This window comes from Geotrypetes seraphini, chromosome 8, assembly GCF_902459505.1.
Source record: "Geotrypetes seraphini chromosome 8, aGeoSer1.1, whole genome shotgun sequence".
Classification (NCBI taxonomy): Eukaryota; Metazoa; Chordata; class Amphibia; order Gymnophiona; family Dermophiidae; genus Geotrypetes; species Geotrypetes seraphini.
This window is the reverse complement of record NC_047091.1, coordinates 168,226,551-168,254,298: the sequence shown is the minus strand read 5'-3', so window position 1 is coordinate 168,254,298 and position 27,748 is coordinate 168,226,551. Positions and strand designations below refer to the sequence as shown.

The 27,748-nt window shown below is 45.7% G+C and overlaps 1 protein-coding gene across 4 annotated transcripts in view; it reads right to left on the bottom strand.

Annotated features, from left to right (window-relative positions):
* SGSM1 (small G protein signaling modulator 1) overlaps positions 1 to 27,159 on the bottom strand; it is a 231,719-nt gene extending 204,560 nt beyond the window's left edge. For 3 of the 4 annotated variants that reach the window (XR_004540413.1, XM_033955889.1, XM_033955890.1), the window contains exons 1-2: positions 26,985 to 27,159; positions 26,844 to 26,887 (exon numbers count right to left, since the gene is read on the bottom strand). Coding sequence is in view for 2 of the 4 variants with exons in the window: in XM_033955889.1 (XP_033811780.1) it covers positions 26,844 to 26,887; positions 26,985 to 26,997 (57 nt within the window). In the remaining 2 variants the exon portion in view is untranslated. Of the gene's footprint in view, positions 1 to 26,666; positions 26,786 to 26,843; positions 26,888 to 26,984 lie in introns of those variants that run through there. The other variant, XM_033955891.1, reaches the window with a different exon arrangement.
* Between the last annotated feature and the right edge of the window lie 589 nt (positions 27,160 to 27,748).

Sequence of the window (27,748 nt, the reverse complement as noted above, 5' to 3'; positions counted from 1 at the left end):
AAAGAGCAAGGCGTAACCAGAAGAAAAAAAAGGGAGGTGCTGGAATACCTCATCTGGAATACCAAGTTCATTTTGAATATAAAGAAGCTAGAGGTGGTCCACAGGAAAGCAATCAAAATGTTTAAGGGTCTACACCAGAAGACATGCGAGATAAAGAGTGAAGGACCTAAATATGTATATTCTAAAGAAGAGGGAGGACAGCAAAGATATGATGAAGCTATTTAAATACTTGAAATAAGATTAAAACATGAGAATCGGGGTGGTTAGGCAGGATTAGATGGGATGACAGACAATTCTATAACGAACAGACGCGATTCTATATAGGACGCCAGTGCGTAATTCTCTTAAGCTGCTTAGGCGGCTGCCGAAACTGGGCGTCCTATAACGAATCCGTCCCTTAGCGCTCAAGATCAAGAAGAAGTGAAATGACGTTTTGCACTTCTAAGAGTGAAAAGGGTAATGCATACGGAACCACAGTTACAAGCCTAATCCTCCTACTGGACAGGCCGGATAGGACATTTTGGTCTTCATTACTGAAAAGGATTAGGTCCCAATTCCTGCCCCATACTTTCTCTGCCATTTGGAAGTCAGGTGCACCTGGGGACATATTGTAGAGGCAAGAAATGATCTCCAAAACATGTCCAATTTTATTATGAGCTTCACATTCCTTTTATATCATTCATGAATCAGTGTTGTCAGCATGTGTCAGCATGTGACGTAAACACAAACCATGTATGTACACAGGTCACATGAAACTTTAAAGACATCAGCATTTTTTCTATCTGGAGACTGAAGTCCACAGAGGGTGCTGTGGTCAGCAGAGCTTTTTTCTTATCTAAAGCTGTCTGTAAATACGGCTTAACAAAACAATTGAATTCACTTCACAACAAGTTAAGAACATATCTTTTCAAACATAAATGTCCTTGTACTCTCTTCAAAGAAGGAAAGACAAACAGGGTCTGGCTTTACAGCTTTAAACAACATATGCCTAAGGAAAATTACCAAGGTTCATGATACATGTCCCTTCAATTATCTGCCAGGTTGTTATGCTAAATGGCCTCTTTGGACAGCCACTTAAGGGCAAATTTTGTAAGAAGCGCCCAAAAGTTGGGCGCCAAAGTAGGCACTGTTCAGCGCGAGTCAAGTAAAATTGGGTGCTATTTAACGAATCACGCTGAGCGGAACCTATTTTTGAGGCGCCCAATAAATAGGCCAAAAGTTAAGTGCCCATGCGAGCGCTTAAGCACACTTAAGAGCAGCGATTCTACAACAAGGCGCCTAACACGTATCCAGGCCCACGCCTAACGTGCATAACGCCTGTTTTTTGTTGTTTTTTTTTGAAGGCCGCCTAAATTTTTAGAGGCGCCTTATTGCAGAATCGCTGTTTCTTGATAGGCGCCTAAGTTTCAATTATTGATGATTAAAAAGCTGAATTGAGCTTGTTAAATCGATTTAGATAGGCGCCTATCTTAGTTGGGTGCCTCCGAAATAGGTGCCTAACATTAGGCACCGGTTACAGAATTTCGGCCTTATTGTTCCTGCCGCGGCATGCACGGTCACGCTGGGAGAACTCATTGCTTTTGCCGTATTGTGGTGGTGGTAATCTGCTTCCAATGGAGGTAAATTCAAGGAGCCAAGCCATTATGTTGAGGACAGATTCAATGGTAACAACCTAGCATGACTCTTCAACAGAGAGGCTTCAGCACTGCTTGGAAACTCTTCTTGGAGGTATCTTTAATTAATGTTCAGTGGCATTAATGCTGTGTGTCTTTGGTATGAATCGATTGCTCAGATGTTCCCACTGGGGTATTAAATGTTCTCCTCAGCCATAACAGCATTAGAAAATTAAAATGTTTTTTGACATCCAATCAGTCTGTAAGGGCTCCCACTAGATGCGGAAAGCCTAAAACCGAAAGGAACAGTTATAAAGTAATGTTTTTCATGCTTCGCGAGGTTGTTTTTTATTTTTTGTTTTTACAAAGCCCATTTTGTTTTTCTTTTGATTACCAGAGTAATTACCCCAGCTTCATCGGATGTCTTTGAATTCTATGTAGGACATTTGACGTGAGCTATAAAGTAATATTTACCTGGAGATAAAATCCGCTACTCAATACTTTCATTTAAAAGATAAAACTACACCCAACCTCCAAAATGACCCGTCAGCCGACATTCACTCACCCTGTATCAATTATTTTAATTCTTGCAATTGCCAGAAGCCCACGGGAGCAGTCAAGGTCGGAAAAGAGCCCTACTTCCAGACCGATTAGAAAATCAAAAGCACATGAGCCTCTGCCGTGGTCCATCCCAGACCAAAACAGGATGCGACATCAGAGGGGCGAGAACGCAACAGAGGCCGACAGCAGCCTGTTAGAATTGCTACATCACCGGCAATCCTCTGCAGGCCGTAATTAGTTTAGAAAGTGAGAATGGGAGGTCAGTAGAGAGAAGGGGAAAACATCCCGGACTTCGGGGGCCCCCTGGTGTAGCTATTAGAAGTACACAGAGGGAGGGGGTACAAAGAGAGGGGCATATGCTGGACTAAGGGTAGGGGAAGAAATAATGGGTCTTAAAACAGAGGAGAGAGCGAGAGATGGTGGCCAATGAAGGGAGGGGGGGGAAGGGAGAGAAGTTGAACCCAAGGGATGATGTGGAGGGAGGGGGGATAGAAATACTGGATGGAGGAGTGTACATTAGAGAAATGTTGGACTGTGGGGATGGAAGACAAAAAAAAAAAGGGGAGGTGCCAGACCTACAGGAGAGGGAAGGGGAGGACAGAGATGGAAGATGGATGGCGAGCATGGAGAAAGAAGAAAATGTCAAATGGGCAGGAGACCCTGGCAAGCGAGTTAACAGAAGACAAACAGAAACCAGAGCCTGGGACCAAAATGATTTGAATAATGAACAGGCAACAAAAAGGTGGAAAAAATAATTTGATTTTCTGTTTTTTTTTATTACAATATATGTCAGATTTGAATTGTGTATCCTGCCAGAGCTGGTGTTAGACAGCGATCATGAATTAGAACCTAACAGAGAGGAAAAGTCTTTTTTGTTTATTTTGTTTACACCATAGCACCAGCGTGGGTAGGAGAGGGCAAAGGGGGTAGGGTGGGTGAAAAGGCAACAAAATAAACCTACCAGGACATTTGGGGTAAAAAAAAAAACACCCCCACACTCATTTGAGCAGGAAAATCTAATTTAAAAATCTATTCAATAGACTGAATTGAGCAATACTACAAGGCTGGGGCAGTAGGAGGTAGGGGGTTGTCAATAGAAGTTTGGAAGCAAGAAGGGAAGAGATGCTGGATGCAGGGTGGGTACAGAAAAGGGGAAATGAGACGACATTAGGAGATGTTGGTAATCTTGGGGGGGGGGGACAGAAATGGGTAAAGGCGATGCTAGAAGCCTGGGTAGCACAGGAAGAGAACAAAGATATCAACTATAGGGAGGGTTGAACCTTGAGTGCCCCCCAAACCTAGGGCTAGGCACTCAAGATTTGCCTAGAGTGCCCGATACAATTGGGTGTCATTTTAAAAATGTGTCTTTGGTAGAAGAGAATAGGACCTTGATTTTTTATATTATCTCATCTTGATTACTGTAACACTATCTACCTCTGCATTACAAAAATTTGTTGTCATAGATTACAATTAATTCAGAATACTGCTGTGAAGTCTTCATTGGCTCCCAGTTTATTTTATAATTCAATTTAAATGTGCTTGTATTTCTTTTAAAATTCTACATGGTATCTTTAATCCTCTTATTTCTTTATTTTGGAATGTTTACCATTCTCCGTTGCAAGAGGTATCCAAGAATTTAAACTCTCCCTTCCTTCTAAAAAAGGGATTAAAGGAGTCAAGATCTTCAGTCAATCTTTGGTCTTTAAATTCTCTCAACTCTGAAATGATCTCCCCCTTTTTTTTTTTAAGAAGTTCCAGTTTGTTTCAATTTTTCCATAAATCTTTAAAAACTATTCTATTTGCCAAACATTTTGAAAATTAATTATTTTTAAATTTTGCTATTATCTTCTATTTATCATTTGTAAATCATTGCCTGTTTATTGAATTTCTGTAAACCAAGTCGAGCCTTCTCAGAATGATGACTCGGTATATAAAGTTAAGCTTTAGTTTAGCTTTTTTTTTTTTTTTTTTTTTTTTTAATGTAAGCCATATTTAGCTTTTTTTAAAAAAAAAAAAATGTAAGCCATGATTAATGATTCAAGTATCAATCACAGCTTTGATTCTCTGTCTATAACTTGTCTGAAGCAGCTGTCTAGCTATTGAGACATCACCATCAAGAAGTGCAACAGGTAGCCCTGCGCAAGCCAATGGCAGGATCAGAAATATTTGATCATTTTCTAGAAGTTACTAAACTGAATGCAGCGAATTTCAAAAGGGAAAGAATCTCAGCTACCTAAGGGCAAGTGTCTAACTTTTAAAAATGACTGCAACACGAAGAAATGACATGTACTGTTATTTCAGCATATCTGATCAAAAAAAAAAATGGACCATACTACACATGAGAACTCGCATCTGTCAGCTCTAACATTGTGGGGCCACTTCAAACCTTACAGCATCTTGAAACATCTGTAAGCTTCACAAAAGATAAGAAACTGAAAAACCAGCAAAGATGTTAACATATTCCAAGGGAGCAGTCTTTTAAACACTGCAGAGGTCGCTTTAAGTGAAGACAGCACAAATTCAAACATGCATTACCATTTATAAATATAAGTCGGGTGCAAATTAGTTATTTGTGTACCGTAAATGTCAATTACATCCATATGCAATCAAATTTTGATTCACTATTAATATGTCTGCTGTTAATTATTTTAATAAAACCATATCAGTGCAAAACAGATCAAGCCTTCTAGTAAACCATTTCAGATGGTCTCCCTTCATTCAATGATGTCTCATTTTTGAAAAGAGAACTTATGTGGCTTAGATTTCTGCCTGGGGGAGGGTCACGCCAATCAAACAGAATGTTCCATTTGATCTGAAAGGCCAGAACACAGGAAATAGCCTCAGAAAATATTTGTCACATAGGAAATACTACTTCTGGGGGTCATTTACCCCCCCTTTTTTTTTTTTTTACTAAACCATGATAGCAGTTATTAGCGCAGGGAGCTGTGCTGAATGCTCCGTGCTGCTCCCGATGTTCAGAGTTCCTATCAGCGTCAGGAGAAGTGCGAAGCATTCAGCGCAGCTCCCTGTGCTAATAACCTCTATTACGTATTAGAAAAGGTCGGCACACGGTATCTGCCACAAGGCCCGTAAGTATAATATGCAGCGGACAGCATGCATCATTAGCCTACCACTTCCCTGCTGGGGGGGGGATGGAGGGGATGGAGGGGGGAGCTTAGTCAACCTGCCCTTTGTCTTGTTTGGCAAGACCTTTTTCTGTTGAAACTGAGAGGAAGAGGGAAATGCGGTAAGCTCTTGTATGAAGGAGAATACACTAAGTAAGTCCTTGTATGATACAGGTGGCCTACGTCAAAACTCTTGTTTTCTGTAATTGGTCCCCAATGGTGGAACTCTTTGCCCCAACATATCAAAAACAAAAAAGACATCTCTTCTTTTAAAAAATCCTTGAAAACACACCTTTTTAAAGATGCTTTTAACATTTAAACTTTCTAGATTTTATGATATTTCTTTTCTAATAATTACCCTGTTTCCTTTTGTTTTCCCCTTATTTGTCTTTCTCGATATAACAGATGTATCTTTTTACCCTCCTCCCCTTCCAACTAATGTCTGTCTTGTCTTAATCTTAATGTTTATGTATTTTGTATTTATTTTTTAATTCTATCCTATTTTATAAATTATGTACATCGCTTTGTAAACAGATTCAGCGATTCATCAAATATTTAATAAACCTTGAACCTAGAAACCTTGATTAGCACTGGGGATTGAAGAGACCAACTTCCCGATCGCGAGGAACCTCCTGGATATTTAGAGGCCATGTTCAGGTGACGATGAAAAAAATATATATATATTTTCTCCCACATTGCGCCTCTTAAGCAAACTTAGGCCGTATTTGTTGGACAGCACGTTGAAGACTATTCTACAATCTGTGGTGCTATCATGTTTCGACTGCTGCAATCTGGCGCTTTTGGGCTTGCCTGCAACAAGGTTAGGTGCTTTGCAGGTTGCACAAAATTCAGTTGTCAAGACGCTGTTCCGGTTGAGACGGACCGAACATGCGACACAATAATACGTTTCAAGTTTCAAGGTTATTAAAAGATTTTTTAGACCGCTTAATCAAATATCTAAGCAGTTTACAATGTAGAATTACATAAAAACATATACCGTATTTTCTCGCATATAACGCGCGCGTTATACGTGGTTTTTACGTACCGCGCATACCCTCGCACGTTATACGCGTGAGCGCGTTGTACAAAAATTTTTTACATAGTTCCCCCCCCCCCCCGACGTCCAATTCACCCCCCGCAGGTCCGCTCGCACCCCCACCCCGAAGGACCGCTCGCACGCACCCCCACCCCAAAGGACCGCTCGCACGCACTCCCACCCGCACCCCCACAGCCTCCCGACCCCCCCCCCCCATCATGTAGAAGCTCCTACCGGTGTCCTGCTGCTTCCTCTTGGCGGTCCCGACACCCAACACGATCAGGGCAAGAGGGAGCTCAAGCCCTCTTGCCCCCCCGACTCCCCGACACGATCGGGGCAAAAGGGAGCCCAAGCCCTCTTGCCCCGCCGACTCCCCAACTCACCGACAATATCGGGCCAGGAGGGAGCCCAAGTCCTCCTGGCCCTGGCGACCCTCCCCCCCCGCTAGTTGTTTGGGCCAGGAGGGAGCCCAAACCCTCCTGGCCACGGCGACCCCCTACCCCCACACCGCACTACATTACGGGCAGGAGGAATCCCAGGCCCTCCTGCCCTCGACGCATACCCCCCTCCCCACAACGACCTCCTCCCCAAGAACCTCCGACCACCCCTCCCAGCCGACCCGCGATCCCCCTGGCCGACCCCCACGACACCCCCACCCCCCTTCCCCGTACCTTTGTGTAGTTGGCCGGACAGACGGGAGTCAAACTCGCCTGTCCGGCAGGCAGCCAACAACGGAATGAGGCCGGATTGGCCCATCCGTCCCAAAGCTCCACCTACTGGTGGGGCCTAAGGCGCCTGGGCCAATCAGAATAGGCCCAGGAGCCTTAGGTCCCACCTGGGGGCGGGGCCTGAGGCACATGGGCCCAACCCGACCATGTGCCCAAGGCCCCGCCCCCAGGAAGGACCTAAGGCTCCCGGGCCTATTCTGATTGGCCCAGGCGCCTTAGGCCCCACCAGTAGGCGTAGCTTTGGGACAGATGGGCCAATCCGGTCTCATTCCGTCGTTGGCTGCCTGCCGGACAGGCGGGTTTGGCTCCCGTCTGTCCGGCCAACTACACAAAGGTACGGGGAAGGGGGGTGGGGGTGTCGTGGGGGGTCGGTCGTTGGGAGGGGGGTTTGCGTCGAGGGCAGGAGGGTTTGGGCTCCCTCCTGGCCCGAACAACTAGCGGGGGGGGGGGGGTCGCCAGAGCCAGGAGGACTTGGGCTCCCTCCTGGCCCGATATTGTCGGGGAGTCGGCGGGGCAAGAGGGCTTGGGCTCCCTTTTGCCCCGATCGTGTCGGGGAGTCGGGGGGGGGGTAAGAGGGCTTGAGCTCCCTCTTGCCCCGATCGTGTCGGGTGTGCCGCGGTTGGCTGGGGCAAGAGGGCTTGAGCTCCCTCTTGCCCCGATCGTGTCGGGGAGTCGGGGGGGCAAGAGGGCTTGAGCTCCCTCTTACCCCAATCGTGTCGGGGGTGCCGCGGTTGGATGGGGCAAGAGGGCTTGAGCTACCTCTTACCCCGATCGTGTCGGGGAGTCGGGGGGGCAAGAGGGCTTGAGCTCCCTCTTGCCCCGATCGTGTCGGGGGTGCCGCGGTTGGATGGGGCAAGAGGGCTTGAGCTCCCTCTTACCCCGATCGTGTCGGGGAGTCGGGGGGGCAAGAGGGCTTGAGCTCCCTCTTGCCCCGATCGTGTCGGGGGTGCCGCGGTTGGCTGGGGCAAGAGGGCTTGAGCTCCCTCTTGCACCGATCGTGTCGGGGAGTCGGGACCGCCAAGAGGAAGCAGCAGGACACCGGTAGGAGCTTCTACATGATGGGGGGGGGTCAGGAGCCTGTGGGGGTGCGAGCGGTCCTTCAGGGTGCGGGTGCGAGTGCGTGCGAGCGGTCCTTCAGGGTGCGGGTGCGTGCGAGCGGTCCTTCGCGGTGGGGGTGCGAGCGGTCCTGCGGGGGGGGGGTGAATCGGACGTCGGGGGGGGGCATCAGGCTTTCAGGGTGGGGACAGGACTTCAAGGGGGAGAGGAGAGTCGGGGCGGGCGAAAGGAGAGTCGGGGTGGCCAGAGGAGAGTCGGGGCGGGCGAAAGGATTGTCGGGCGGCGACGGGAGAGTCGGGCAGCATGCGCGGTATATGGGTGTGCGCGGTATATAAAAATTTCTGTACATAGATTTGTGTTTTTCGCGCGCTATACCCGTGTGCGCGTTTTACACGGGTGCGCGTTATCTACGTGAAAATACGGTAACTTTATAAAAACAAATAAAACAAGGGGAACTGGAAGACAATCCGATTATTAAAAGCACAAGACGTACGGACAACTGCCAACAATAGGGGAGTGGGAGAGAACTACAATTTATATAGAAAAGATTCAACATAAAGGGAAAGTACGATAGGCTGGGGTAAAAGATTAACAATTTACTTTATATTTTAAGTTATATTGGTTGAAATTGGGGAAATCAAATACGTTATAAATTGCTAGCGATGGTCTATCTGTGTGAATAGATTGGAACCAAAAAGCCTGGCAGGTAGTATTCTGCCATATGTTCCATTACCAAAATTGTGTTCTGTTCATTATGCTCATTTGCATATTCCGCCTGTCAAGTGTCTGAGGTTGAAGGTATCAAGAACAAGCATGTTTTTGTGCATGGGCCCTCAGGAATGCAATGAAGTATCTACGTATATCCACCAGCAGGGAAACTTAAGCGATTATTGAAGAGACACTTGTTCTGTAAAATGATATAAGGGAACTAGGTCTATTACATTTGCCAAAGCGCTGGCCACTAATCTGTTCGTTTTAAACATGTATTGTGTGTATATGTGTTTTGCATACGTTTTCGCTGTAAACCGCTTTGTATAAAGCGGGATATAAATGAATAAACCAAAGAAACCTGTGTAGATTCAGTATGGCTACCTTCATGGGTATATTGAGTCAGGAAAACCCAGGCCTGATGTAATAGTCCTATCACTACGATGCCTAGTATGAGGAAAGACTAAAACGGGTGGAAGGACATAATCGAAAGGAACGTCTAAGTCCATTTTCGTCTAAGTCGCAAGTCGTCCAAAGTAAAAAACAGCTCAACACATTTTCAAAAAATACGTCCAAATTTTTTTTCGCTTCAAAAATCGTCTAAGTATACGTCCTGTTAATCCGATCGCCCAAGTCGGTAAATCATCCATCTTTATACCACATTTTCATCCAACTTTTTGTCCAAGTCAAAAACGCCTAGAACAAGCCCTGTTGGACATGGGAGGGGTCTGCAAATAACCTAGGTCTAATTCTAATATGGCTAATTCTAATAGGTCTAATTCTAATATGAACACCCAGACATGGTACCTAAATAGTGGGGTACCTTACAGGGCACTGCTGTGAACTTCACAAAAAGGGTGCCATGTCTTCATCTCAGTACAGCGCCCTTATAGGTCATGGTGAGCCCCCCAAACCACCTCCAAAATCCCCTAGACCCACTTATCTACCACCCCAATAGCCCTTATGGCTGCAGGAGCCACTTATATATCAGTACAAAAGGGTTTTGGGGGTGTAAAGGGGAGAGCACATGTTTCAATATCAATTCAGTGATTACAGGGGCTTATGGGCATGGGTCCTCCTCTCTATGGGTCCCTAACCCATCCCCAAGACAGCTTAAAATGCCTCTGTGCAGCATAACTAGGCTTTCCTATGCCAGGCGATGATGTTCTGGAGGCACAATTTTAAAGTTGTGATTAATATTTTTATGGGGATGGGGGAGGGTCATTGATCACTGGGGCAGTGTGTTGGGGATCTGTCTTATGTGTTTGCAGTGCTTATCTGGTGACTTTAGGTGGGTTTTTGTGACTTAGACCATGTTTTAAATGGTCTAAGTCACAACGTCCAAGTTCCATCAATCCTGTGCTGTATAACTTTCGGTTATACATGCAGTACGACTAAGTCTAACCCTGCCCCCGTCCCGCCCTCAACACTCCTCCTGAAATGCCCCGTTTAGTTATGGTCGTTCAGCGGCACTATGAAGACCTAGGTTATTTAGAAATACATCCAAAACCCGTTTTTATTATCGGCACTTGGACGTATTTTGACAATGTTCGTCCAAGTGCCGACTTAGGCCGGTTTTTGGATGTTTTTCTCTTTCGATTATAAGCCCTTAAGGGCTCTTCAGCTGGCAAAAGAGAAGGCTGAGGGGGAGATATGACTGAAGTCTACAAAATCCTGAGTGGAGTAGAACGGATACAAGTGGATCGATTTTCCACTCTGTCAAAATTTACAAAGACTAGGGGGACACTCGATGAAGTTACAGGGGAATACTTTTATAAGCAATAGGAGGAAATTTTTTCACTCAAAGGATAGTTAAGTGCTGGAATGCATTGTCAGAGGTTGTGGTAAGAGCAGATAGCATAGCTGGTTTTAAGAAGGGTTTGGACAATTTCCTGGAGGAAAAGTCTATAGTCTGTTATTGAGAAAGACATGGAGGAAGCCACTTCTTGCCCTGGATCAGTAGTATAGAATGTTGCAACTCCTTGGGTTTTACCCAGGTACTAGAGACCTAGATTGGCCACCGTGAGAACAGGCTACTGGGCTAGCAGGATCATTAATATGACCCAGTATGGCTGTTCTTATGTTCTTATGTGAGCCAAGTATAGGACAATCAAGCCACAGTAACATCACTGATGAGGTTGGCTCTGAGGCACTGTGGTATGAGGCATTATGACATCACAATCTCAGCTCTGGAATGTTGTTTGCATTGGGGTTTCGGAATCTTGCTATTCTTTGAGATGCTGGAAATGTTGCTGCTCTTTGAGTTTTGGCCAGGTACTGATGACATGGATTGGCCACGGTGAGAATGGGCTACTGAGCTTGAAGGACCATTGGTTTCAAGGTTTCAAGGTTTATTAAATATTTGATAAATCGCTATATCTTTATACAAAGCGATGTACATTAAAATACAATTAGTTAAGATAAAAACATACAATAAATATATAAACATTAGATATTAGACAAGACAAACAACAATTGGGAGGAAATGGAGGTTAAAGTTACATATCTTATAATAAGAAACACATTTAAGGGTAAAACATTAAGGAGGTAGTAAAATTCTTGAAACAAAAAAAAATTTTTATTTAAAAAAAAAACTAAATTTTTTATGTATTAAAAATCTTTTTAAAAAGAAATGTTTTCAAAGATTTCTTAAAAGAGGGAATGTCTTTTTCATTTTTTATGTATTGGGGCAATGAATTCCACCATTGGGGGCCCACGACCGAAAACATATCTAATCTACGGGTGCCTATAATTTTTAAAGATGGAATAACTAATAAGTTTTGGGAAGATGATCTGAGTGCGCGTGCGGAACTATAGGGAATTAGCATTTTAGAAATGCACTGAGGTTCTTTGAAAATCAAGTTTTTAAAGATAAGTAATAGAACTTTAAACTGTATACGCTGGCAAATAGGAAGCCAATGTGCATCTTTAAAGAGTGGAGTCACATGATCAAATTTCCTGGCATCATAGATTAGTTTTATAGCCGTGTTTTGAACAATTTGCAGTTTGGTCTGACCCAGTAAGGCTATTCTTACGTTCTAAGCCCGCTTAAGGATGGTTCATGTAGTGGGCTGAAAACCTGAGGATCCAGGTTCAATTCCCACTGCAGCTCCTTGTAATACTGGGCAAATCACCTAACCCGCCTCCATCCGAGGTATTTAAAATAAATAAATAAGAGGAGAAACTTAGGCCCTCTTTCACCAAGGTGTGCTAACCGATTAGCGTGCACTAAACGCTAACGCGTGCATGTTAGTCTATGGACATGTTAGCGTATCTTAGTAAAAGAGGGGGTTAGATTGTGAGAAAGTGCCTGCATAGAGTGTGGAGCAGTGGTTAAAGCTACAGCCTCAGCACCCTGAGGTTGTGGGTTCAAACCCACGCTGCTCCTTGTGACATGGGGCAAGTCACTTAATCCCCCCATTGTCCCCAGTACATTAGATAGATTGTGAGCCCACTGGGACAGTCAGGGAAAACTGCTTCAGTACCTGAATTAACTCACGTACCGTTCTGAGCTCCCCTGGGAGAACAGTATAGAACATTGAATAAATAAATAGTGTGAAAAGTTTCAGCCTCTGATAACTAGAGCTGGTATTGTGACATCATAATGCCTCATTCCACCAATGCTTAAGAGCCAACCTCATCAGTGATGTCACAATGGCTTGAGTGTCCAAGACTTGGCTCACTTTTACTACTTTTTGATTTCTAGAGTGGCGCAGTGGTTAAAGCTACAGCCTCAGCAACTTGACATTGTGGGTTCAAATCCACGCTGCTCCTTGTGATCCTGGGCAAGTCACTTAATTCCCCCCCCCCCCATTGCTCCAGGTACATTAGATAGATTGCGAGTCCACTGGGACAGACAGGGAAAGATGCTTAAGTACCTGAATAAATTTGTAAGCTGTTCTAAGCTCCCTTGGTAGAACGGTACAAGAATCCATGACCAGTCATTATGACTCACTGATGCCGGAACTTCTCATTCATAGCACGCCCTTGCAGAAGTAGGGAGTTTTCTTTTGGTGGGGGAGGGGTTTAATCATTTTTATTAGAAAGGGTACAACCGGGTTACAGGAACAACAATAATATCAAAAGCGCAAATACAAAGGGGCATTATATACACAAGAAAATACACTCTCCACAAATAAACACATAAATAGCACAGGTACAGCAGGGCAACAAAGAGAAACCCAAAGGGAAGCCAGCCCCACCCAGCAAATAGAAACGAAGAAATAGTTGGCCCATACAAGCAAAACCACCAGTAATACATAAAGGCCGAGGGCCCCAAATGCTCCCAGATGGAGAGAGTTTTATTGTTTATTGAAAGTTTCTATACCGCTAATAATGGCTGGGGAGTCAATTCAGAGCAGTTTACATGAGCTTCAGTAATGGTGTTATAATACATGAGCTATGATAAAAGGAGGCACGCCACAGCAGAGAGAAATTCCAGCATCAGCGAGTCACAGCAAGAAATAGCTTATGTAGATGCGAGGGTCCCTGCAAAGAGAAAAGGTTGCCGAGGTGTTTAGAGAGAGATGCTGGAGCACAAAAGAGGTGCAGGGGAAGAAAGCAGGGGAGTCCCGAGTAAGCACCGCACCCCCAACTGCACTGGGCCCTCAGGCACTGCCCGGTTGCCTGAATGGTCAGTCTGCCCGTGGATTGGAGCCATCATGGGCAGCAGTGACTTGGATCACTCCTACCCTATGCCAGATTCAATCTCAAAATTGTTGCTGTTAAGGCAGCCGCAGGAAGTAAGGGGAGGCCCCCACTTTTGATCAGGCATTTCTGGCCAAAACTAAAAAAAGCAATATTAGAATTTTGGGATGGTTTCAGTGCCAAAATCAAAACTGAAATTCACTAGGCCTCTAATCTGTAAATAAAACAGACATATTTATGTTGCTAGTTTTTAACTCTTCTAATCTTCTCTCCCCACCGACTGCAACGTTGAGGACCAGTGCATAACATGCAGCTTTGCAGAGGACTTCTTTATTCTAGGAAGTACTGTGAAGGTCAAAAATACAGAGGGGAGGGAAAAAAAAATAGGTCCAGCAGGCAAGATTTTATCTGCAGACTGCTCCAATGTTCTGAAGAGCCCATGACTGAACACTGCACTGCCCACAAATCATGCACGCTAATGAAAATGTGTCTCTGTGCTGGAGGAAGACAGGACAGTGCAGGAATAAAAATGTGTTTTCAGAATGGTATCTGCAAAGGTAAAATTGGACTCTCTCCAAAGCTGCAATACCATACACCAGACAAGGGGCAATCGCATAGCTATTGCCTTCAGGTTGACTCTGAGGAATGTCACAAGTTTTCAAAACTATGAAAAAATGTAAACACCAAAAAATTACAATGGGGAACTGACGGATGCATTATTTCCAGAAAGTCAGATTAGCTTTTCTCTGTTCTACCTCCTTTTTAAGCTGGCTGAATTTTGTCTACAAGGATAAGAAATTTTAAAAAAAGGTGGTCAAACAGATGACTCTTCACCTGGTAAAGATAATCCCAATAGAAAAGATGAACCCAACGTCAGCGATTTGCAGGGTTGTTTGGTTTTTTTTTACTTGGGAACTAACAGGCCCTTTTACTAAGGTGCGCTAGCGTTTTTAGCGCACGCAGGAAATTACCGAGCACTACGCTTCTAGAACTAACGCCAGCTCAATGCTGGCATTAAGGTCTACTGCGTGAGGCAATTCAGTGCGTGCTATTCCGCACATTAAGCCCTAATGCAGCTTAGTAAAAGGAGCCCTAAATCTCCATTGTTGTACCCCTGAAGAAGTCCATTTATTGGTCGAAACATGCAAAGACGTAGACGGTTTTTGTATTATGTTATTTTATCTTTTAGATAGGGAGAAATTAGGTTCTTACCTGCTAATTTACTTTCTTTTAGCCTCTCCAGACCAGCATAGGACCCCACCCTATCTATTGTCGTGTTTCTTGCATGGAGATTTTCATTTTTTGGGTGGTTTCTAGTATTTTTCTAGAGCTGGGGAGATTAAGAACAGCGGCTATGGCTTGGCTGGTGAGCTGTGGGGACCTTTGCTTTTTGTATTTTCCAGCAGCGTTCTTGTTTTTATTTGTTGATACTCTAGTTCAGAGTCCTGTTTGTTTTCTGCATATAGTTCTTATTTCTGCTTGGCTATTCGGCAGACTGAGGTAATTAGGGAGGGGGTCACATGATATGTACAGTTCCAAAGTTTTGTCTCAGTCTCCACCTGCTGGTCATGATGAGATATAAACCTGCTTGTAAGATTAACCTATGCTGATCTGGAGAGTTGCTAAAGAATATGAGGCTCATAATCTGGAAGGGAAAAAAAAAAATAAAGTCTAAAAAGTGGCCTAAATGGGTACTTGGACGATCAAAAAAGCCTGATCGTCCAAGTACCCATAATCAAAGCTGGTTTTAGATGTATCTAAAACCAGCTTAGTCCTTTCCCCTACCTCTAAACGCATAGAGCAAAAAGAGGCACTTTTAGAGGAGGGGAAAAGGCGGGAGGTGGGCCAACCTAGACATAGCCATACAGCAGGTATAACCAAAAGTTTAGGCAGGTTGACTAGTCGTCATTTATACGTTTTGACTTAGACCAAGTCAAAACAGGTATAAGTGCCGAAAAAGGGGCCACTGAGCTGATGGTGGCTGGCGCAATCAGCTCAGCGGCCCAGCAACCTAACCACCCCTCACCGCAACCATCAGGGCAAGAGAGATGCCTTATCTCCCCTGCCGCAATAGCGATACCACCAAGTGTCGCTCAAACCCCTGTGGGCGGGGTTTGAACCACCTTGGCCAATCAGGCCCTAAGCCAGCCATTCGAAGGATGACTGGCCTGCCGGATGGACGGGCTTGGGACCGATCTGTCCGGCCAACGTTTTTCAGGTACAGGGGGGGGGGGTGTCGAGTTGGGGGGATAGGGTGGTCGCCTGGGCAGGAAGGGTTGGGCTCCCTCCTGCCCGATCTTGTAGGGGGGGGTCGTGTGGCTAGGAGGGCTTGGGCTCCCTCCTGGCCCGATCATAATTGGCGGGAGGGTTCGCGGATCACCGGGGCAAGAGGACTTGAGCTCCCTTTTGCTCTGATCGTAATCGGCGGGGAGGCGGGGGTCGTGGATCGGCAGGGCGAGGAAGGCTTGGCATCTCTCCTGGCCTGTTGTCGGGGGGGGGGGGGGGTTGTGGGTCTCTGGGGCAGGAGGCTACAGGCCGGTGAGCCTGACTTCAATTATAGTGAAGATGGTGGAAGCTATGATCAAGGACGGCATTTGCGAGCACATCGAGAAGAATGACCTATTGAGAACAAGCCAGCACGGATTCTGTAAGGAAAGGTCGTGCCTAACGAACCTTCTGTACTTCTTTGAGGGAATAAGCAGTCGGGTGGACAATGGGGAACCCATAGACATCATTTACCTCGATTTTCAAAAGGCTTTCGACAAGGTGCCACATGAAAGGCTGCTTAAGAAGCTGTGGAACCACGGGGTGGGAGGGGATGTGCACAGATGGATCAAGCACTGGTTGTCGGGCAGACTGCAGAGGGTCGGAGTAAAGGGTCAATATTCTGACTGGCGGGGAGTCACAAGCGGTGTGCCACAGGGGTCGGTGCTGGGGCCGTTACTCTTTAACATATTTATCAATGACCTGGAAAAGGAGGAAAAGTGCGAGGTTATAAAATTTGCAGACGATACCAAACTGTGCGGCAGAGTTAGGACCAGGGAGGAGTGTGAGGACCTACAAAGAGACCTGGACAAGCTGGAAGACTGAGCAAACAAATGGCAAATACGCTTTAACGTGGACAAATGCAAGTCATGCATATAGGGAAAAAGAACCCGTTGTTCAACTACAAATTGGGGGGGGTATTGTTGGGAGACAGCAGACTTGAGAGACTTGGGTGTGCTGGTGGATGCATCACTGAAGCCATCTGCACAGTGCGCAGCAGCCTTGAAAAAAGCCAACAGGATGCTTGGCATCATAAAGAAGGGCATAACAACCAGAACACGGGAAGTCATCATGCCATTGTATCGAGCGATGGTGCGTCCACATCTGGAATACTGCGTTCAGTATTGGTCGCCGCACCTCAAGGACATGGCGGTACTTGAAAGAGTCCAAAGGAGAGCAACGAAAATGGTAAAAGGGCTGGAACACTGCCCATACGACGAGAGGTTGGATAGGCTGGGGCTCTTCTCTCTGGAGAAAAGGAGGCTCAGGGGAGATATGATAGAGACGTTCAAGATCATGAGGGGCATAGAGAGGGTGGATAGGGACAGATTCTTCAGACTGAAGGGGACAGCAAATACGAGGGGGCATTCGGAGAAACTGAAGGGAGATAGGTTCAAAACAAACGCAAGGAAGTTTTTTTTCACCCAAAGGGTCGTGGACACTTGGAATGCGCTACCGGAGGAAGTGATCAGGCAGAGTACGGTACAGGGATTGGACGGATTCCTGAAGGATAAAGGGATCATGGGATACTGAGGGAGGAGCTGGGATGTAACACAAGTATAGAAAGCTAACCAGGTAATGAGTATAGAAACCAAACCAGGTCGTGCATGTGCAAGACCGGAGGGTTAGGACTTCGATAGGAAGACAGGACTTAAATGAGAAACCAAGGTGGCAAGGGAGCCCCTTCTGGTGATACAGACAGGTCGTGACCTGTTTGGGCCGCCGCGGGAGCGGACTGCTGGGCAGGATGGACCTATGGTCTGACCCGGCGGAGGCACTGCTTATGTTCTTATGAGGCCTTGAGCTTCCTCCTGCCCCAATGTTGTTGGGGGGAGGGGATTCTGTAACCAGTGTTGTTTTTGACAGACACCGGTTACAGAATCCAGCTGTTAGGTGAAGGACTGGCTCTTCCTTCGCCTAAAAGCTCTAGTGTTGGGCGTTTGCGACTTAGGCTGTTTTTGGTTGATTATATGTTGTTAGTGTAGATGTAGTGGTTGTCTGGGCATTTAAACAGCTGAACGTAGAGGCAGGACATTATAAAAAAAAAAAAAAAAACCTCCTTTTGGACGTTTTTTTTGATAATGGACATTTTCCCTGCTTCTACTTTCAACATTTAAAGCCTTAGGCCAAAAGGGGACTGATATTTTTTTTATTATTATTATGCCCCTCTACGGTTCTATATTATTTTATCTTTACCAAATTATTTTATTACATAACATCATTACAACCCCTTTGTAGTCCAACGTTTTTTTCCCTTTATTCAGTCTGATCGTTCTATAACCACTCATTTTTTCATAGTTTATATTTTATTAAATGTAATTTTAACCGATGAAGACATTTTTATTCATGACTACAACCATTTCTACCTTCGAGGATTTTTTCCGCCTTTTGTGTTTCAACATCAGCATTTTTTTTTTTAAATCAAACATTTCTGGTATGTATCTCCTTCTTTTAACACATATACATTTCACTATTGATCACATCATTTGGGCTCCCACATCTCACCTTTTCACCATAATTTTCATTCAGACATCCTCACTTGGCACAAGTATAATTCTATACTCGTGTACTCCTATGCTTCACTTCACTCATAACATTGCTAGACCTTCATTCATATAAATCACCTAAAAAACACTTAATTTTGGTTTCTCGTTATCATTTTTAATGTCCTCACCTTTCCCCATCATATATCATCATCTACATCATATATATCCATTATATGTCTTAATTTCACCATTTTTACACTTCTATCATTATTTCTTAATATGTGATTTTTGCCAAATAACAAACCTTTTTATACACTTAGGACCTCTGAGGAAGATGGTTTTAAGTCGAAACACGGACCATGGTGGGTCCCCAACTTCCAAAAGCATATGCGGATTCTGATGTTGTAATGTGAATTTCATTATCTGATTGACTAAAACATGTTATTAATGGCGTTATAATACACGAGCTATCATAGCTCAAGTATTATAACACCATAAATAAACACTGGCACCATGAATATTATCTCCGCAGTCTTTTTGTGCTGTTCTCCATGTTGGGTTCATCATACTTAAAGATCTTTGGAATATCTTTACCAAGTGACGAGTTGTCTGTTTAAACTTGTTTTTTGTTATCCTTGTGGACATTTTGCAAGGTATTTCAACTCGTTTGCTTCTTTGAATTTTGTCTAAAATTCTCCACTGCCCAAATTACTTCTTCACTTAATCACTGCCTAGTGAAATGCTAGATAATGGCAGATAAAGACAACGGGTCAATATTCAACGCAATTTAACCAGCCAAAAATGGATACTGGTAAGGGCCTAGTGACAGAGCTCTGAGGTTGTAGGATCAAATCCCAGTGCTACTCCTTGTGACCCTGGGTAGTCGCTTAGCCTGACTTCTGTAACCGGTGCCATTGTCGGCGGCCACCTTAAAAGCGGAAGCTGACCGTGGGTCAATCACACAACAGCACAAGATACAGAATTGTGCCTCCAGCAAGAGGTAGGCACCTGAAATATAGGCCAGGGTTTTCCTGGCCTACATTTCTGGTGCCAATCTATGATGTGAACTATGCGCCTGTAGGCCGCCTAATGCCACGTCCGCCATTAGCCATGCCCACAGTGGCGTTAGGCGGTTTATAGCATCTACGGAGGAACGATTCTGGTACTGAATTTTTAGGCGCCTTGAAACAGCATTTTTTTTTTTTTAACCGAGTTTGGGCCCCTAAAAAATTGGTGCTGGTTCGAGAATCCGGGCCTTAATCCTCCATTGCCCCAGCTACAAAAATAAGTACCTGTATGTACGTAAACTATTTTGAATATATAACAAAAAACACAGTATACAAGTCCCATCCCCCTTAAATTGTTGTTTGGAGCTAACCGCTAATTTTCAATAGCCCTTAACCGTTAGTGCTGCTGAAAATAGCCAGTTTAGCGCAGAACTGAAAACCAGCTATTTTGTGGACATTCTAGGGACGAAATTGGCACTTCATCTTCGTCTACGCAGGTGGGGGCAGGCACTCCGACATAGAACTATGTTTCGCCAGTGAGGACCTTTTTCAAGGAATTCCCCCTTAGAGCAACACGGCTAAAACGGATGAACGAGGGAAGCATGTGTCTGTTGCTCTAAGGGGGAATTCCTTGAAAAAGCCCCGCCCACGTAGATGAAGATGAGTATTTCACTACTTTAAAAATTTAACTAAAAATCTAATTAATGCTATAAGATATTCATAATATTTATTTGGGACCGATGACGATTTGGGTGCTGCTATTCTGTATGTTTTAAAAGTTTGGATTCATACAGAAGGAAGTCTATAACATTCTACTTATGAATTTCTATTTATAAGTTTGTATCTATAAGACTGGTTTGCATTGAGTTTGAACAGTGAGTCTTTAGATTTTCATAAATACCGAGCTGGTTTAAATTTATTCCTAGGATAAGCAGCATGAAATCTGTTCTACTCCTTGGGATCTTGCTAGATACTTGGGAGCTGGGTTGGCCACTGTTGGAAATAGGATACTGGGCATGATGAACCTTCAGTCTGTCCCAGTATGGCAAATCTTATGCTCTTATCACAATATAAGCAAGACAACAAAATCAACATAGCATAATAAAACAGATTACAACTTCATAAACTTCCTCAGGACATAAAACCAAACACCAATTTCCATAAGCCTGCTCAAAAAATTACGCCCTAACCTTTATTTCTAAATTTTAAAAGGTCATTTTCCAAGTGGAAAAGCATTACATATAACGAGCAAAGGAGAACACTTGACATCATGTCTCAACTCTGTGGTATGTTCTCAATAAAGGAACCTGAAGTTAATCTTATCCACACCAAAATGACATATCCCAATTGGCAACCATATTTATTTATTTAATTTATATACTTATATCTTAAGTGGTTTTACATTCGGTTGCACTATCTGTCCTGGTGGGCTCAACTCTATCTAGTGTACCTGGGGTGATTAAGTGACTTGCCTACGGTCACAAGGAGCAGTGAGGGATTTGAACCCACAACCTCAGGGTGCTGAGGATACAGCTCTAACCACTGCGCCACACACTCTCCATAGAAAGTGAGAACCTGTAAGATATCCTCCCGTATGGAAGACGGTTTCTAGTTGCCGTCCTCCATCACACTTCAGTCTCCTGGGTAACATTTAACATGCTTTTCTGAACAGGGGTGTAAATCCCTTAAAACAGTGAAGGTACAAACAAAATCTATAGTTATCTACTGCCCTATCAGATGTCTCTAAAAAAGGCAGAAAATTTCTCAGAAATAAAGGCTACCACCCCCTCCCCCCCACACACGTTTTACTATACCATAGAGTGGTTTTTAGCGCCAGCCACGGAGGTAACAGCTCCAACACTCGCAGGAATTCTAAGAGCGTTGGAGCTGTTACCGTCTCGGCCGGCACTAAAACCATGCTACGGTTTTGTAAAAGGGAGGGGAAGAACAAAATTAAGGCGATACCTTTTATTCAACTAAATACATTTCTTGACTAGCTCTTATCGCCCTCTTTTACAAGGGTGCGCTAAGCGTTTTAGCACGCCCTAAATCAACGCGTGCAACTAACCTTTAACACGTCCATAGGATAACATGCATGCATTAGCATTTAGCGCGTGTTTAGCTTGCGCTAATGTTTAGCACGTGCTAAAAAGCATAGCGCACCTTTGCGAGAGAGGGGAGTATATTGTGTAAAAGCAAAAAAACTTATCTTGCACGACTAGTGATGACTATCAGTCCAAGATGGGAGTATAATATTGCCAACAGCAATCACACCTCCATTTTCCCCACTTATGGGTGGACGTTAAGAAAATTAGATCTGCCCAGTTTAAAGGACAGTTGCCAAGGCAACAGAAAAGGTTTTTTTTTTTGTTGTTTTGTTTTTATTAGAGGGCTATATAACACAGCAATGAATGAAACTGCACTTTCCTTAATCAGCCACATAGCAGTTCTTAAGCAAGAAGGGGAAAATTCTATAGCCAGAACCTAAGTTATTTGACAAATGCGAAACGGCGAAAACCCCCAATGTTCAAGCACCTAAATAAAAGGTGCCAGAATCACGCCTACGAAGGCACTGTCCAGTGCCCAACGCCACTATGGACGAGGCTAACGTCGGAAACAGTGACAGGCGACAGAAAGAGCCTACGTAGGCGCAATTCACAGCCTAGATAGGCACCAGAAATGTATTAGGCACAGAAAACCCTGGCGCCTATCTTGCGCGGAGGCATGATTCTGTATACAGCGCCATCACCTGACTGACACACGATCTGTGGCTACTTTAAAATGTTTTGAGGCTTGCAGGGATGGGGGGCAAGGACAGGACGGGGATTGAGACTGACATGGGGACAAATTTGTCCCCATGGGATCTCTCTAGAATTTACCTCCTGACATCCCTAAAGAAGTTGAGATAATACTTTATACAATACTGATCTATACAGCACTGAATGAGATAAAGGGGAGAACGGGACTTGTACACTGCTTCTTTGTGGTTACACATTCAAAGTAACACAGATGTGTTAATTATCCACACAGAAAAATCAGTGAATGATTATTAATAATAATAAATTTATTTTTATATACCGCCATACCCGGGAGTTCTAAGCGGTTCACAACAATTGGATAAGATACAAACAGTACAAGTTACTTAAAAGACAGCAATTGAAGGCAACTGATAAAAGAAATATGTGGAAGGGCATAATCAAAAAAAAGTCTAAGTCCCCTTTCGGCCTAACTCCTTAAACGTTCAAAGCAGAAGCAGGGAAAGTGTCCATAACCAAAACAAACGTCCTTGTTTTGATTATGGCCTGCCTCTACTAAACGCCCAGATCACCACTACGTCTACAAGTACACCCCCACGACGTCTACACTTTTTGGCCATAATGAACCAAAAAAACGGCTAAGCCTCAAACGTCCAACAGAAGGGCTTTTAGGCGAAGGAGGAACCAGTCCTTCGCCTAAAAGCTGGATTCTGCAACCGGTATCTGTCAAAAACAACACCGGTTACAGAATCCCCCCCCCCACAACGATCCAGGCAGGAGAGTGCCCAAACCCTTCTGTCATGTCGAACCGCGAACCCCCCTCCCCCCGACAACATTGGGGCAAGAGGGAGCCCAAGCCCTCTTGCCCCGGCGATCGTGCCCCCCCCCGACTCGATCTGGCCAGGAGGGAGCCCAAGCCTTCCTGGCCCCGGTGACCCCCCCCCTACTGGATTGGGCCAGGAGGGAGCCCAAGCCCCCCTGGCCCCGGCGACCCCCCACCCCCCACTACAATACGGACAGGAGGGATCCCAGGCCCTCCTGCCCTCGACACAACGTCCCTCCCCCCAACGACCGCCCCCCCCACGAACCCTTGATTGGAACCCCCCCGCCAACCCGCAACCCCCCCCAGCCAACTCCACGACCCCCCCACCCCCACCCCTTCCCTGAGCGTTGGCCAGACTGATGGGTGCCAAGCCAGCCCATCTGGCAGGCCAGCCTGGTCCAGAATGGGGCCAGATTGGCCCAGGCGGAAGAAACCCCGCCCACAGATAGAGCCTGAGGCGCCTGGGCCAATCAGAATAGGCCTATTTTCCTCCTCCTATTCTGATTGGCCCAGGCGCCTCAGGCCCCACCTGTGGGCAGGGTTTCTTCCGCCTGGGCCAATCCGGCCCCATTCTGGACCCGGCTGGCCTGCCGGACGGGCGGGCTTGGCACCCGTCCGTCTGGCCTACGTTCAGGTACGGGGAAGGGGTGGGGGGTCGTGGAGTCAGCCATGGGGGGTCGCGGGTCTGCGGTGGGGGTTCTGATCGGGGGTTCTGGGGGGGGGCGGTTGTTGGGGGGAGGGGGGTTGAGTCGAGGGCAGGAGGGCCTGGGATCCCTCCTGCCCGTATTGTAGTGGGGGGTAGGGGGGTCGCCGGGGCCAGGGGGGCTTGGGTTCTCTCCTGGCCCGTTAAATCGAAGGGGGTGGTCGCCGGAGCCAGGAGAGCTTGGGCTCTCTCCTGGCCAGATCGAGTCGGGGGGAGCACGATCGCCGGGGCAAGAGGGCTTGGGCTCCCTCTTGCCCCGATATCGTCGGAAGTGCCGCGGCTGCCGCGGGGCAAGAGGGCTTGGGCTCCCTCTTGCCCCGATGTTGTTTGTGTGTGGGGGGGGGGTGATGCATCGCGGCAGGAGAGATGCCTCATCTCCCCTACCGCGATGCCATCACTCCTCTACCCGAGCTAACGCGACCCGCGGCAGGAGAGATAGGGCATCTCTTCTGCCACGGGTCGCGGCAGTTCTGGTAGAGGAGTGATGGCATCACGGTAGGGGATATGAGGCATCTCTCCTGCCGCGATGCTTGCAGCGGGTAGGTTGCTGGGTCGTTGAACTGATGGCGCCAGCGGCCTCTTTTTCGGCACTTAGACCTGGTTTGACTTCGTCTAAGTCAAAAAGGTCTAAGTGCCGACTACGCAACCTGTTAATGTTTTGGTTATACCTGTTGTACGCCTAGGTGTAGGTCGGCCCACCTACCTCCCGCCCACTGCCCGCCCTTTCCCCTCCTCTAAACACGCCTCTTTTCTCTCTGTGCGTCTAGAGGCAGGGGAAAGGCCTAAGCTGTTTTTAGATACGTCTAAAAACCAGCTTTGGTTATGGGTACTTGGACGATCAGGCTTTTTGATCGTCCAAGTAGCCATTTAGGACACTTTTTAGACGTTTTGGGTTTTTTTTTTATTATTAACCCCATAAATTATAAAATGCATGCAGTATAAAAGAAGAATGTGGATAATTTTACATAGCAATATAAAAATATAATGTTAAACCTACTCGAGGTACCATACTAAGGGGCTCATAATTTAAACTTAAAAATGTCTAAAAACCCGCCCCCAAGTCAGCCTGTGGTCGACTTAATAGACAGGCCGTCCAAGTGTTGATAATCGAAACGGGTTTTTGGATGTAGCCAGGGACTTTTTATGCCTCTGAATCACGCTGTGCGCCCAGAGCTGAAAGGGGCATCTCTGAAGGAATGGTTAGGGCAGGTGCCGACCTAGACTTTGTCGTCCTGCAGGGATAACTGAATGTTTGACGAGACTTGCTAGGTGAAACTTATACGTTGTGAGTAAGATAATGTAAAGGCAGGTAGGTATAAGTGCCCAAAGTGCCCAGAAAACCACTGCAAGGACAAGTAAAGACCCACACTCCCTCCCCTCCCCCCCCCATGTTCACTGACCCCATTGCACCCCCCACAAAGTTCAGAATAAAAATGCACATACCTTCCTCAGGAATATCAGCACCTGCTATAGGAAAGCCTAGTACAGCTGCACAGAGATGGCTTAAGTAGTTGAGGGGAGGAGGGGCTAGTGAACCATAGAGAGGAGGATCCAGGCCTATAAGCCACACTAACCACTACATTAATGGTGGAAAATGTGAGCCCCTCAAAACCCTCCTCTACTGCCATATAAGTGTCACCTGCAGCCATAAGGGCTTTTGGGGTTGAAGCAAGGTGGATATAGTGGGTTGGTTTGGGGTTTGTTTGTATTTTTTTTTTGGGGGGGGGGCTCACCATAACCTATAAGTGAGTTCTGGTGAGATATTTATGTGGCACCCTTTTTGTGAAGTTCACAGCAGTGCCCTGGTAAGGTGTCCCACTGCTCTGTTGCCATGTCTGAGTGGGCAGTCCATCACAATGCTGGCCCCTCCCACGTCCAAAAGGTCTTGTTCTGGGCATTTGGGATTTTCACAAATTTTTGGTGGAGAATGTCATATAAAGATAGACTTAGTGGCAGTCTAGATGATCAAAAGCCTGGACACATAGAGAGATGATTTTTTTTTAATATATATATTTTGGACGTACTTTTCGAGAATGGACATTTTGCCGCTGCAGACTTTGGACAACTAACACCCTACGTCCAAATCGGACTTAGATGTTTCTTTTAATTATGCCCCTCTAATTGTATCCATATGTACAGACAGATGGAAATTAAATGGCCTAAAAAAATATATCAAGGTTTGAAAGCAAGCATTTTTCTGGAGAATAATTAATTGTTCAAATGAAATCAATCCCGTTCATATTACTGTTAAGGTTCAGAAATTATGGTTATGATGAAAGGACTAAAAATACATACAAAAGGGAGTGGAATCAATTGTGAACTTATACTGTAAAATCATGGAACACCAAATCACCTTGCTCAATTAAAAAAACAAACAGGAGGAATGATAAAATGTTTATGCAAATGAAAAATGTGATGTAGGAGAATGTTCTTTGCAGTTGAATTTATATTAAAACATTGTTTAATTGTGCTCAAAAACGTTATAAATTAATTGTGCTCAATCAAAACTCCTATAATTCTAAACAAAATCTATGAATAAGTCATGTTTAAAAATTTATTTTGAAGGAATGATAAACATTTATTAGAAATTAATATGGTCAATTTAAATGTAATGACTATTTTACTGTGTTATATTATTATGTATTTGTTGCATTTCTTCAATAAAAAATGTTATAAAAAAAAACCCCACAAAAAAACCCAAACATGTATAGATGGAGAGAAGCACATAGCTAATTCTACAAAAGCAAATACTACACGTTTATACCAAATGAGGCATTTTGGCGTGAATACTTTGTTCTTATCCTTTCCAAGAACGAGTTTTTAAAAATTGCCATTTGAACTCACGATGGTGACCTGCCCCAGCAAACCCCCAAAAAGCTGCGCGCCTTCATCCATCAAACACCTGACATTTTTTTTTTTACAAGCAAAGTTTACACCGCAAGCCCTGAACCCCATGAACAGTGGGGTCTTGAGGGCCAGTCTGGCTGCCTCTGAACGCTGCACGACCAAACGAAAGAGGAAAAATAACGAAACGAAAACAATCCGCACGATGGCATCGTTAATACGGGGTACAGCACGGCCGGAATTATTTAACCTCGCAGCAGCAGCCGCCGCCACCCCCCCTCCCCCAACCTCTCTGCATATGCAGCCACCTGCTGAAGAGCCCGGGGCCACCGACTGGTAACTACAATGAATCATCGGCGTCAAAAGCCAAGCCAGGACCTAATCCGACTAGAAGGCAGGGCGGCGACGAAGCATGCACCAGCTCGTGTGGCAGCACCTCAGCAGCCAGGCTCCAGCTGTCCGACTCCATGCAAGCGAGCACTCACCTCCTTCTTGACCGTGCGCAGCAACATCTGGCGCGTCTCTGCCTCTGGGGAGAGGAACAGAAAAGCACGAGCCCGGTTAGTTCCATTAAAAAAAACCAACCAAAGGGGAGCCACTAAAGCAGGGCTTTGGCGTCCCTTTACCTGTGGTAGCCATGGCGCCGCCGGCTGAGGGGAGAAGCCCGCAGGGACGCCTCGGCGAAGGTGGCAGCAGGTCGCGAGCTCCCGGCAAGCGCGAGCCAGCCAGCAGCAGCAGCAGCACCAGCGGCCGCCCGTGACGTCGGCGTGCGCGCCCTCCTCCCCCTCGCGCCCTGCCGCTTTTTTTTTTTTTTTCCCCAACTCGCGCCTCCTGCGCGCGCGCGCCGCCCCCTCCCTTCCCTGTCGTGTCCTCTAAAGGCGTGGAGTTCGCGCTTGCGCGCGCGCAAACTCGACCTGATCCATAGGGTGAGAAGGGCGCCTGATATTTAAAATATATTTATGTATATTTAGTGATGCTAAATGACTCCTCCCTAGACACAGTGAAGGGGTTTGCTCAACATATCGGGGTGCTCAGCTCCCACTTGCACCTGTGCCCAATGGTAGACCTGGAGAGCAGAGTGCCATGTGGCTCCAGAAAAAGGAGGGCGGATTGAGACATCCGGGTTTTACTTCTACAGGAACATCCTTATTAGAAACCTGCAACATAGTCTTATTATAGGGTTACCAGATTCCCGGATGTCTGAAAGGCTTTTCAAAAGCCAGCATTTTGGCCAGGGTTTGAAAATCTTCCAGCTCGGGGACTGCATGGGGAGGGCATCTGCGCATGCATGCAGGGCAGGATTAACCAATAGGCTAAGTAGGCACGTGCCTAGGGCCCTAAATGGTCAGGGGGGCCCGATGAAATAGGGCATCAACATTGTTTTTTCCAA